Raw genomic sequence first — 11889 nt, forward strand, 5'->3', positions numbered from 1 at the left:
TCTCTTCTTCCTCCTCTGCGTGCTCATTTTGTAAGCATTCAGATCATCCACATCCCCTGACAGCATTTCTTTTCCATGTCCCTCTGCATGCACTCACCTCTCTCCTCCATGACAGATTTTGTAAGCTTTAAGCTGTACGCATGGAGTTGTTACAGTACTGCAAAAGCGATGTCCATGTCCATGAGAGAAACAGATTCTTACCATATCAAATCAATGACACACTCTCACTAACTGCCACACACATTTAGTCAAGAAACACACACACACAGCAAAGCTTTGCTCATCATTTAATTCACAAATTTGCGGACCGGTGACGACTAGACTAGCTCGGACGTACAGGTAGAGCAGAGGAGGGCTTGGCTTGTTCCAGCATTTGGACCACCTCTCTCATGGTCGGCCTCTCCACGCTGTGCTCCTGGACGCACAGCATGGCCACGAAGAACACTTGCATGGCCTCCTCCACCGGCACGTTGCTCAGCCAGGGGTCCAGGATCTTCACCACCGCGTCCTTGCTCCAGTTCGTGACACTTCTCGTCCACTGGACAAGGTCCAGTCCTTCCTCTCCGAAGTCCCCTACCGGCCGCCGGCCGGTGATCAGCTCCAGCAGAACCACCCCGAAGCTGTACACGTCGCTCTTCTCGTCCACCTTCAAAGTGTACGCGTATTCTGTATAAATGAAAAGGGTGCAGAATAAATTAAATCAGGGATCCCGATCAGGATTCATAAGACGGAATCTTAGAAGCTGAAAATTTATTGTTTTATAACTGAGCCGTGGATTTGGTCAAAGATGTGTTGATAGTGCTAAAGAACAGCACTCAATTAGAATGGGATGCCAAAGCAAAAGCAAAAGCAAGGCAAATGCTGTTTCCTTTCTTTGAGGAGTTGGCTGATCTCAGTGCCCTTCTTTTTATGGAAAAGAAACAAAAGATGGGCCCGACGTGAATAGGATCTCTCACTCAATGCCATGCTTCTGCAGATAAAGCGTACGACATGTTGCTTTAAAGTTTGAACGTGATCCATACATCTTACCGTGTGGATCACTGTCTACGAGCATCTTTGTCAGATTCTTTTGTTTTTCCTAAATCTTAACCACAATCTAGTGGTAAAAACAGAGTTGAGAGTGAGTGAGTACCAGGAGCGATGTAGCCATAAGAGCCGGCGATCGCCGACATGCATTCAGAGGTTCCAGTGTCCCTCAAGTACTTGGCGAGGCCAAAATCAGCTACGTGAGCTTCGAAGTTTGCATCCAGCAAGATGTTGTTGCACTTGATATCGCGGTGGAGGATAGGAGGACGGCAGTCGTGGTGCAGGTAGCACATTCCTTTGGCTGATTCGACGGCGATCCTGAGCCTCAGTTGCCAATTGAGGTATCCAGCTCGCTTTCCGTGCAGCAGCTCTCCTAAATTTCCGTTGGGCATGTACTCGTAGACCAGGAGATTGCAGTCCTTGTTGGAGCAGAAGGCGAGCAACCGGACGATGTTCCGATGCCGAATCTTGCCCAGCGTTTGAATCTCGGCAGAGAATCCATTGTCGTGCGTCGAGCCCTTGCTGATTCCGAGCAGGCGCTTCACTGCGACCTCTTCGCCACTAGGCATCGTTCCTCGGTAGACGACGCCGGCTCCTCCTCTTCCTATGATACAGTTCTCTTTGAGGCATTCTACGATCTCTTGACTCCCGAAATCCAGTTTCTGGAATGCAGTCAGCTTCCACGAGTTAGAGTTTCTTCGCATCATCGAGCGTGTCTTGATGACTACTGTGAACGCGAAGACGATCGAACACGCTAAGAGGCCCAGCGCGAGTAGGAGCCTGGACTTCCCAGGGAGCTGAAACTTGAGACTCCCTTGTTGGTCTTGATGGAACGGAGAGCTTGCTGAAATGTTGCAGGGGTTCAGAATCGACCCGCAGAGCCTAGGATTGGAGAGAAAAGACGAAGCGTTGAAGTAGGCAAATTGCCCTGTCTCCGGCACTCTGCCGGAGAAATCATTGTGGGAGAAATCGGCGCAAGTTAGACTCTTCATGCTCCCGATCTCCTTCGGAATGTTTCCGGCCAACTGGTTCCATGAAACATTCAGATAGTTAAGTATTCTAATTCGAGACACTTGAGACGGTACCTCGCCGGACAATTGGTTTCGGCTCAAGTCCAAGTAAGTAAGCAGAAAACAATCGCCGATCTCCGGAGGAATCCGGCCGGAGAAGTTGTTCATGCTCATATCTACCTTTAGTACATGTCGAAGAAGGCCAACCTGAGATGGGATCTCTCCGTTGAACTGGTTGCCACTGAGAAGGAGAATCTGCAACGCTGAGAAGTTTCCGATGGAGCTCGGAAGAGGCCCAAAAAACTGGTTGTTAGATAGATTGAGCTGGCCTAGCTTTGTTGGTCGCTTTGCAGGCTCATCTGCTAGAACTCCGGTGAGATAGTTGTTCTGCAACTCCAGCAGTAGCAATTCCGGAAGGTAAAGGAAGCCTCCGGGAATGGAACCGGTCAAGTAGTTCTGCCCCATGCGCACCCTCACAAGAGTCGTGCACTCACCGAGATCATCCGGCAGAGGACCAAAGAGGAAGTTGTTGAGCAAGATCAGTATCTCCAATGTCTTCCCAGTGCAGAGACCTCTGGGAACCATTCCGGTGAGCTTGTTGGTGGAGAGATCAAGCTCTCGAAGCCTGCCATACTGCCCAAGCTTGGGAGGGATAGTGCCGGTGAAGTTGTTGTGCCACAGTTTCAGAACCTCCAAACTCGGCAGCTCCGCGACGAACAACGGGATCTCTCCGTGGAATTGGTTGAGGAACATGTGCAGCAGCTTGAGCTCTCGGAGATTCCCGAACTCCTTGGGTATCTCCCCGGCGAGCGCGTTGTTGGAGATGTCGAGGAATCTCAAGCTGCTCAAGTTGCCAAGTTGGGGAGGAATGGTGCCAATGAGCTGGTTGGTCTGCAAGAAGAGGGTGTCCAGCTTCACAAGATCACCCAATTGATGTGGGATTTCGCCTTTTAAGCCGCAGCTCGAGAGGTCGAGGTGGAGGAGATTAGTCAACCTCCCGAGCTCCGCCGGAATGGCGCCGTCGAACTCATTGAAGTAGCCCAAGTAAAGTTGTTCGAGAGTGGTGAGGTTGCCTAGCTCGGCTGGAATACGGCCACCCAAGTCGTTCCCAGCCAATGACAGATAGCTAATGGCCGGAAAACCGCCATAGGCAGTGGGGATTTGGCCGGAGAAATAGTTCCCGCCGAGATCCAAGTGGCGGAGCAGGGGCAGCTCCGGTAACGCCGCCGGCAGTGACCCAGAGAAGTCATTGTTGTACAAGTCGAAGACTTGCAGCTCCGCCATCGCAGAGAAGTTCCAATAGTTCAAGGAGCCATTGAAGTGGTTATTGGAGATGTTGAGGAACTGGAGGCGCAGGAGCTGGCAGACGCTCGCGGGGAACTCCCCGGCGAAGCTGTTGCCGGAGACCGAGAGGCGAACGAGCGCCTTCAGCTCCGCAATCCTCGGCGACAGGGAACCGGAGACGTTGAGGCTGGAGACGTCGAGCTCGGTCACCGCTCGCCCGGCGGCGTCGCAGCGGACGCCGCTCCACGAGCAGAGAGAAGCATGGTTCTGCGAGCTCCAGCTCCGGAAGAAGCCGTCGGAGGTGCGCAGAGATTGCTTGATGGAAAGAAGAGCAGAGGCCTGCTTCCTGAGGGAAAGGCCGGGGGAGTCCGAAGAGACGGCCGGAGAGAGGAAGAGAAGAGAAGAAGAGAGGAAAAGGAAGAAGCTCGCACCAACAACGGCCATGGAGAAGCAGAGGAGAGGGAGGACTGTACAATGGAGGAAGGTGGTGGTGCTAATATGGAGGTGGAACAAGGCGCTGTCGCTCTCTTCTTTTTCCGGGGAAGAAAAGCCAAAGACCAAAGAGCAGTAGTGTATATTAAAAGAGGATACAACGCACTGTTGGAGCAGGACCGATCATTATAATTCGGCAAATTCCTTTGTTATTTCGTCTTCTGCTGCTGCTTCTGAAAAAGCAGCAAAATTGATCAGTAATTTGAGCTCGCAAGATGATGAACTGGTCTGAACACTGGCTCCAAGTTCAACCAGATTGGCTTCCGATCGAATGAACCGATTCGTGTGGTCTTCGAAACAACTGAGCCATTGGTTCCAGTAAGTGCAGTCTATTCTTCAGTAATGATCAAGAATTGGACAACTACAGGGACACAATTACCAGCCTTTGAAGAATCGATAAACATGTGCTCACAAGACTCACTTTTGTCCTTTAGGCTAAAAACTATGCTCTTTATTAAGGGGAAAACTGCACTATGACAAAAGACTACTGCACAAAGAGAATCCTTAAAGTTGAAACTGAGAGGGGGGCCGAGGAACCAACTGTATACAAAAATAAAAAAGAAAAGAAAGTAATGATGAATCCGATAAAACTGAATCTTGAGCAACCGGTTCAGTACTGCAAAGTTTTTATCGGTCCAGCGTCCTATGGTTGGATGCCTTATTTGGAGGAACAAAGTGTATACAAATTACATCTTTGCGGTGGTTTCAATATACAGATAGAACTAGCAATTGATTTATTATGAATGATGGTGGCCAGGATGCTAAAGTCACAAGTAACAAATACACGAAGAGAATGATTGATTATAAATGTTAAAAAAATATTAAACAAGTTAAATTATGATGACACAAATTTCTGACTCTTGCTAACAAGATAAACTAGACTCATATAAGAAACATTACATTGAAAGGGCAATACATAAAGAAAAAATGGCGTGTGCAATATGAAATAAAAAGGACCCATCTTCAATATTGGTGCTAAATATCCTGAGCATCATTTAATCTGAAAGAGAAATATAACCTTGAAAGATCACCTAAGTGTGCGAACCTGAAGGTAAAAAAAAGTGGAACGTGAGCACGTAATTGCACTTTCATATCTTCTTAACATCAACTATAAGTTATTTATCTCTTCATTGATCTATTAGATCGATATAAATAGTTCTGTATTTTAGTTCTTCAGGTTTTAAGGTAGTCCGAGTTCTTAACAAGTAAAATGATTTTCTAAATAAAACATTTTCACCTGTATCTACATATATCAATTCCTGTATGTCATGAACACATGTTGATTCCGTTTTTATGCTCTTTTTAATAAATTACCAATAATTTATCTGTAGCTCATGTTTCGATATACAAGATCTTCTTTTAATGTCTTTCTTTTTTAAAAATAACATATTTAATTAATCTTAGCAATAATATTTCATATAACTTTGATCATGCACAAGGAAATATCATATGGAAACAAGTTGAAAGTGCCATACAATCTTACATGAAACAATGATGTTCAGATTCCTTTGTGAATCTCTTGTGGTAAGTAGATCAGTCGGAGGAATGTTCAGATTCCATCGTGAACCATTTCAAAGAAAAGGATTAGTTTTTTCACTGAAGAATGGAAAACTCATCATCATTTCTACTACTGCATCAAACGATTGTCTCTTATATATGCAGAGTTTTTACTCCTTTGGAAGTAAAGGCTTATATGGTAGCAGTTTCACATGCAAGATTGTTCACACATCTTTCCTCAATTTATTTTTAACGAAGCAAAAGAGATGAATAAAAGAAAGATATTGAATGTATACACTTTTCCTATATCTGAAATATTATAAACTACCAGATACTAACTTTTTAAAATGAAAATGATTTGTTCCCTGCATGATTTCATTTCAGTTTTGCATGAACCATTTAAAATGGAGCAATTTATTCTAATGAATAATTATTTCGCGATGAAAAATTTCATTCCAGTTCTATAAAAGAAAATAGAATTAAATAAAATGAGCAAACCAAATCAACTAGGGAACTAGTGAAGGTTGTACTAAGCATATTAGGTTGATCAATCAAGCAAGGTATGCGCATGCTAAATGGACAAAGAAAATTAGGCATACTAAATAGACTAGTTATATTAAGAATTAGATGGATCTTTCCACTAGTTATATCATTCTATTATTGTAAAAAAAATATATAATTAATCATTTCCCCTTTTATTTCATTCTGATTCCATTGAAAATCTCATTTCAATTCTATTTTAATTTATGCTCACGTACCAACCTCAACCATGTATAATGGGTCCATGAGAAGGATTTGTCCGAGGACTTGGTGGATGATAAGGATCTTCGCGAAGCAGGACTCTTGAGGGTCTGTGAGTTATTATTTTCTCATTTCCTGCAAAATCACAAAGATATACATTTGTTGCAAAGTTACTATTAATTATTCAGGATTATGGTATTTGTAATGATAAAGTGAAAAGGATGAGAAGTTTAAAAAAACCATGAGAACTTGGAAGGTTAATGACTCCAGGATCTCCAGCAGCTACTGAACAAGCAAACAGGAGGAGAAGGAGAACAAGCTTAATGTAACAATATCCGCTCTCCATGTTCTCCATCTTGTCACTACTCAGGTTACTGCCATGCCACTTCTGTTCTATTTAGAGTACAATTTTTCAAAGTCATGGCTCGATAGTCTCTTCCTCAGCTTCTTGGCCATATAAAATAAGTTGAACAAGTCATGGAGACATTGACAGTACTTGTGGCATCTTCTTAGTTTCTGCATCATGCAGGACTATTCTCACTTTGAGAGTTAAGGCAACGAGTTGAATGTTGTGCACAAGTAAAAAGGAGACTAGCAGGTCTACAACTTTGATCCAATGAAATTACAACAAGTATCAAGAAGATAATAGTACATATTCTAAAGAATTGCAGTCAATGGAAGATGTCAATTACTTAAAGAGTTAAGACTTGGACTATTGATTTTGAGTTTGTGGTGAGTCTACTGTGTGCACTCTCAACCATTCATCTTGTCTACCAATAGCAATATTCTCATCTCTCGTGTATAATATTTTTGAACTGTATTTTTTTCTTATTGCCCGATGCTCCGATCTATTAAGTGTTGAAGACTACCACAACATTGTTCTTTTTAACGCAAGGAAGAAATGATGATCACAAAGGATTAAGCAATGCCAAACACCAATTGAGAGTATAATTCATGACTGCTACAAGTGTATAGTAACCAAAATCGATAAACCATCAATTTCCTTTTTATTCAAACTACTGCACAGAAGAACAAGTGCATTAATTTCTACATACTGTGGTGGATACTATAAGATAGAAAGATGCATCATGAATCATGAATATTATCCTAATGAAAGAAAATTTGTCCATATATGGCTACTGGCCTCATCTCTTCCATCTCATTGTTCTCTCAACTTCATGATTAGCCTTGTCAACAAGGGAGTTCATGGGCTGCTACCAGCTTCAACATCTTGCGTAGTTAACTATTTGAGTGGATATGTTATCTTCCGTCTTTGCAAACCTTCCCCTAATCCTAGGCTGACTATCAGCAAGAGCCTTCCTGCAAGCATACTGCAAATCACCCAAAACTTATCAGTTTCTAGAATTTGCTTTTAACGAAAAATTGCAAACAAGTGGTTACATTTGCAAGCATTTTGACTCAACCACCCTAAGATAGCTTTTCATTATGGTATCAAGACAGTTTAGACTCTAAAGCTAGCATACTTCTGCATGCTGACAAGTTTATTTGTCACGAATAGACGGATCAAGAAATTTTCATTTAGTTCATAATAAGGAATAAGTGCTTTGCCTTGCAGTATCTAAATTGCAATACATGTCATCCTTTTTTCATTCTGATTATAAAATGTTATGTCCTGTTAAAACTCTTGTCTTTGCATTGTTATCCTAATGACGACAGAAGCTACATTAATCTGGAGTATTCAAGTGTTCTTACATGGCTTCAGAAAGAATCATGAAGGGGGAAAGAATAGCTTCACACCTTGATTTTTCTGCCAAAGTTTCTCTTACTCTTCTTCTCCCTGTATCTGGAAAGTTTTTGTAGTCGCAGCTCTGTCTTATTTTCACTGATGGAAAAGGGTTGCTCGAATGAAGAACATACAGTGGTGGCATTTCTTGAGTTTGTGCTCTTATTGCCAAGATTCTGCAAAAACGAGTCAAAATAAATAACCATGCCCATCCTGGCACACAGCAGGTAGAAATTTACATACTACAAGTGATATATCTTGATGAATTCATAATAATCTCAGAATTTCTCAGTGGAAAATGTAGCCAATGCATATTTTCTCTGGGAAGTCACAAATATTAGATAATCATCCAAATTAGTTAACTAAAATATTGTCCATAATTCTTAAATCTGGCAATCCTTTTATACGTTGGTACAACTAACCCTCATTGTATGTATAGGACCAATAGAAGATTAATATGACTTTCATTCAGCATGACACTAATTGATGCGGGTAAGTAAATGTTGAAGCAATTGATTAAGACCTGAGAAGCATAGTAAGGTCAAATACTGTGTTAGCTGAACCTTTATGGGCCAAGGTAGAAGAGATAAAGTGAGGGAAAAAATAAACATGAAAATTAGTAAGAAAACTAGAAATTTACTCATACCTGAACATCTCCTTCGCTGCTTGCTCTCCTCAAACCAAGTGCAGCTTCAAAATCCAATCCCTGGAAATCAAGGAAGTCTAGTCTTCTACTGCAACTAGGGAACCACTCTAATGAGCTTAAACACTCAGAACTTGCACTTTTCTGAATTGATCTTTCTACTCGGCGAATTTTTCCAGGGGGTGGAACACCGGCCATCCCAACTGCCGGAATCTTCAATTCTTCTAGGAGCTGAGAAATTGGCTCTTCAATTTCCGATTTCTCCATAAGGTCCTTCTTGCACTCAAAGTAAATGTCAGTGAGATGATCGTTTTGGATTGACTCTATATCTGCAGCCTTGATTGTTTCTGTGATGACATCTCCTCCACCTGATATAATGGACATGGCATTAGCCATGGGATCAAGTGCTGGATCTTCTAAGATGGGTTCTGGAGCTTTGAATAGGTCTCCTTCTCCTCCCATATCATATTCTGAAACAGAGGGTGCCTGTGCCATATTGGCCTATACCAAAATCAATGAGTGAATTACAGGAACAGTTTAATTATTGATACACTAAGGATTATTTTCAACAGACATTTTGAATGAGGAATTCACAAAAGTCAACAAACATTATCTGTATGGGCATTAAGAGAATCTGATTGATGGCCAGCAATTTGCTTTTCATACTGGATTGATCTTTCTTTTTTATAATTCCATCATAAACAGAAGCATGGATATATAAGTTTTAAATTTCGCCTTGGTAAAAGTTCCCATTTTCCCATCAAACATAGGACACTATCCAAAACAAAATATTACCCTCAAGCTGAAAGTTAGGTATTAAAAACTTTCATAAGATTTCACTTTTATGAATTTTTTTTTGTTTTAAAAATAGGGTTGAACAATTGTCTAATAAATAAATCATTTTTTCCCCTTTCATGGAGTCTTCTTGTCCACTTTAACTAAGCATTAAACACTCTCCTGTCTCAACCTTTTGGACCTTAACAATTTCAGTTTCTTTGCTTTCAGAAAGTTCTCTCCGAAATTGCAAAGTGTCATGCGCTTCTTGATTCTTTCATTCTTTGTAAGGACAGGCCTCTTTTAAAAAACAACTAAATTCACCAATAAATTGGGAGTTTTAAGATCAAAATAATCTGCAATATAACCTGTTTTACTTTCTTTTTCTTTAGGATCCTTTTGAAATATAATTAACTGTCCCAACAAATCAAACAACTTGTGTCAGTGTTTCACTTTTCACCAGGCAACATTCAGTACCAGATCCAAATCTCTCCAGAACAGAGCAAATTCCTCGACCGGATCCTTTAATGAAACAGTAAAAGAGAGATCGGTTTAACCAGAAGGCAAAATTACCAAGTTATGCCGACCGTCCTCGACTCCGACATAGAATCGGTGGGAGAGAAAGCCCTCGTCGGAGAACGGTAGGTACGAGTAGTGGCCGCCGCTGTAGTCATGGAAGAAGCCGTGGGAGAAGACCGAAGGCAGATGAAGCCCCGCTTGAGCATACATCGTCGATATCTCTTATCGCCAACTTCACTTTGATCGCTTCCCCTGCGAATCCTCCTCTCGTCGTCGTTCTCCGTGGATCGGAGGAAGGAGAAGGAAGGAGAGAAGCACATGACCAACGAGGAAGGAAAGGGGAAGCGAAAGAGGCCTATTTATAGAGCGAATGGAGTAGCTTGAACGATGAATGGATCAATCACGATCAGGAGTGGGACTAGGAACGCGAAACAGCATTGTCCAACCAATAAATGAGCGCAGACAATTATGTGTTTTGTGACATGCTTACAGTGCGGTGCAGCCGTAAAGCAGGACCAATTAAAAAGATGAAGGTTCGAATTTCAATGGAAATAAATATTTTAAAGATCAATTTAAGCGTGTATAAATTATTGGATAAAAATTAACAAAAGACATGTAAACCATAAAAAAAAAACTATTTTCAAAAAAAAAAACAAAAGGGCATCCAATTATATTTTTATATCTAAAATACCTCTTATTATAATATTAATAGTGTAGTAACTACTAAGTAAAAATTAACTATTTTATTTTAATCAAAATTATTAAATATAAAATATTATTATTATATCAAAATATTTTTCACTAATTTAGTTAAAATTATTTTAAATTGATTAAAATTACTTTAAAATGGTAATATATATAATTGTAACAAAATTTAAATTTAAATAGAATACATATTTTAAATATATATAATTGTAAATCTGAATTTATTCCATAAATAAAATTAAAAAGAACATCTAACGTCTCAATTATTAACAATAAAAAAACTCAAGATTTGCATAATTTTTTTTTATTTTTTTAAGATGACACAAGGTATTTAATTTATATTGATTAATTATAGAATAATTTTATATTGATCATTAAGATAAATTAAAAAGTATTTTCAATGGCCAATCTATTAATTTATGCATCTAGATCAATTGTCCATTAAAAAAAATTATATATTAATTCATTAAAACTGAAGGCACTATGTCACTATACTGTTGCACCATTAATTTAAGCTAACACATTTACTTGTAATTATTTGATTCTCTTTTAGAAATTTTTTTTTTTAAAAAAAAATATTTTATAAATAAATATTCTAAGCCAATAATTTCATCCCCTTGTGATGTGAATTATTATTTGTTAGCTTCTCACTTTTGTCATGATCAAATTGGGAAATGAAACTTGGACATTGACATGAATTGGTTGTTGATGTGGCATCTTTGTTAATTGATTGATGGAAGCTTGGACTGAGGACAGCACTTGAAGGTGCACATCCAGGTCAATTCATGTTCTCAATCATTGAGAGTCAATGCACTTGGCAACTTACCTTAACATTAATATTAATCCTTGATAATTAAAATATTAAGCTATAAAAAATAGAACACAAGCTAAAAAAACAAAAACAAAAAACAAAAAAAAGTGGCATACATATCTTATCCTCCTAATTATTCCAAAATTATTCTCACTCCACTTTCTCTCTTTGAGGCCAGAAACTTTGCTTGCTTCTCCTCGTAAATAAAACAAGAATAACATTTTTAGTAATGGAAGAATGGGAAAGGAATGAGTTACTTTGATGGGATTGGTAATGGGAATGCAAGAAGAAGAAAATTATGGTAATTGATCAAAGATCGTACTCAAAAGACATAATTAATTTTTAGACTTCTCAAAGAATGCATTTGTTTTTCATTTGACTACTCCCAAGAACTAGTGTTGCATGTAAAGAACAACACCATTGTGGTGATACATTTCAAAGAACGACATCATCGTGATGTTGACTTTCAAAAATTAACACTACAATGATACTATATTTCAAAAAAAAATGGAACTGTTACATTAACAATCCCCTACAACGATTCCATGTTGTATAGAGGAAAGTTTAACAGGAGCATAAATAGCAAGCGCATGGTAGGACTTCTACAATTAGGGCGACAATTTTCCTCGTGAATTTGGGGTCT

The 11889-nt window shown here is 39.8% G+C and overlaps 2 protein-coding genes across 4 annotated transcripts; both read right to left on the bottom strand.

Moving 5' to 3' along the window:
* Positions 1–153: 153 nt before the first annotated feature.
* On the bottom strand, positions 154–6566 carry LOC122051499 (leucine-rich repeat receptor-like serine/threonine-protein kinase BAM3). Of its 3 annotated transcripts, none has more exons than XM_042612667.1 (4): positions 6291–6566; positions 6072–6185; positions 1133–4857; positions 154–666 (listed from the first exon to the last, which is right to left on the bottom strand). In XM_042612667.1, exons 3-4 carry the CDS (start codon positions 3762–3764, stop codon positions 323–325), a joined length of 2976 nt encoding a protein of 991 aa, XP_042468601.1. In that variant the 5' UTR covers positions 3765–4857; positions 6072–6185; positions 6291–6566; the 3' UTR covers positions 154–322. The 3 variants fall into 3 exon arrangements, with proteins under 3 accessions (XP_042468601.1, XP_042468603.1, XP_042468600.1); XM_042612669.1 differs by having other exon boundaries at positions 6068–6185; XM_042612666.1 differs by having other exon boundaries at positions 5296–6185.
* A 459-nt stretch (positions 6567–7025) lies between these two features.
* Positions 7026–10058, bottom strand: LOC122051500. Its single transcript, XM_042612670.1, has 4 exons — positions 9785–10058; positions 8441–8938; positions 7809–7970; positions 7026–7381 (listed from the first exon to the last, which is right to left on the bottom strand). Exons 1-4 carry the CDS (start codon positions 9938–9940, stop codon positions 7274–7276), a joined length of 924 nt encoding a protein of 307 aa, XP_042468604.1. The 5' UTR covers positions 9941–10058; the 3' UTR covers positions 7026–7273.
* Positions 10059–11889: the final 1831 nt, after the last annotated feature.

Source organism: Zingiber officinale, chromosome 3A (assembly GCF_018446385.1).
Source record: "Zingiber officinale cultivar Zhangliang chromosome 3A, Zo_v1.1, whole genome shotgun sequence".
In the NCBI taxonomy this organism is placed as follows: Eukaryota; Viridiplantae; Streptophyta; class Magnoliopsida; order Zingiberales; family Zingiberaceae; genus Zingiber; species Zingiber officinale.

Coding starts and splice junctions, on each gene's coding strand:
- LOC122051499 (XM_042612667.1), bottom strand. CDS start 3,764: ATGGCCGTTGTTGGTGCGAGCTTCTTCCTTTTCCTCTCTTCTTCTCTT. Junction 667..1,132: donor TTATGGCTACATCGCTCCTG/GTACTCACTCAC, acceptor TCATTTATACAG/AATACGCGTACACTTTGAAG.
- LOC122051500 (XM_042612670.1), bottom strand. CDS start 9,940: ATGTATGCTCAAGCGGGGCTTCATCTGCCTTCGGTCTTCTCCCACGGC. Junction 8,939..9,784: donor AGGACGGTCGGCATAACTTG/GTAATTTTGCCT, acceptor ATTTTGGTATAG/GCCAATATGGCACAGGCACC. Junction 7,382..7,808: donor ACTTTGGCAGAAAAATCAAG/GTGTGAAGCTAT, acceptor GGTGATTTGCAG/TATGCTTGCAGGAAGGCTCT.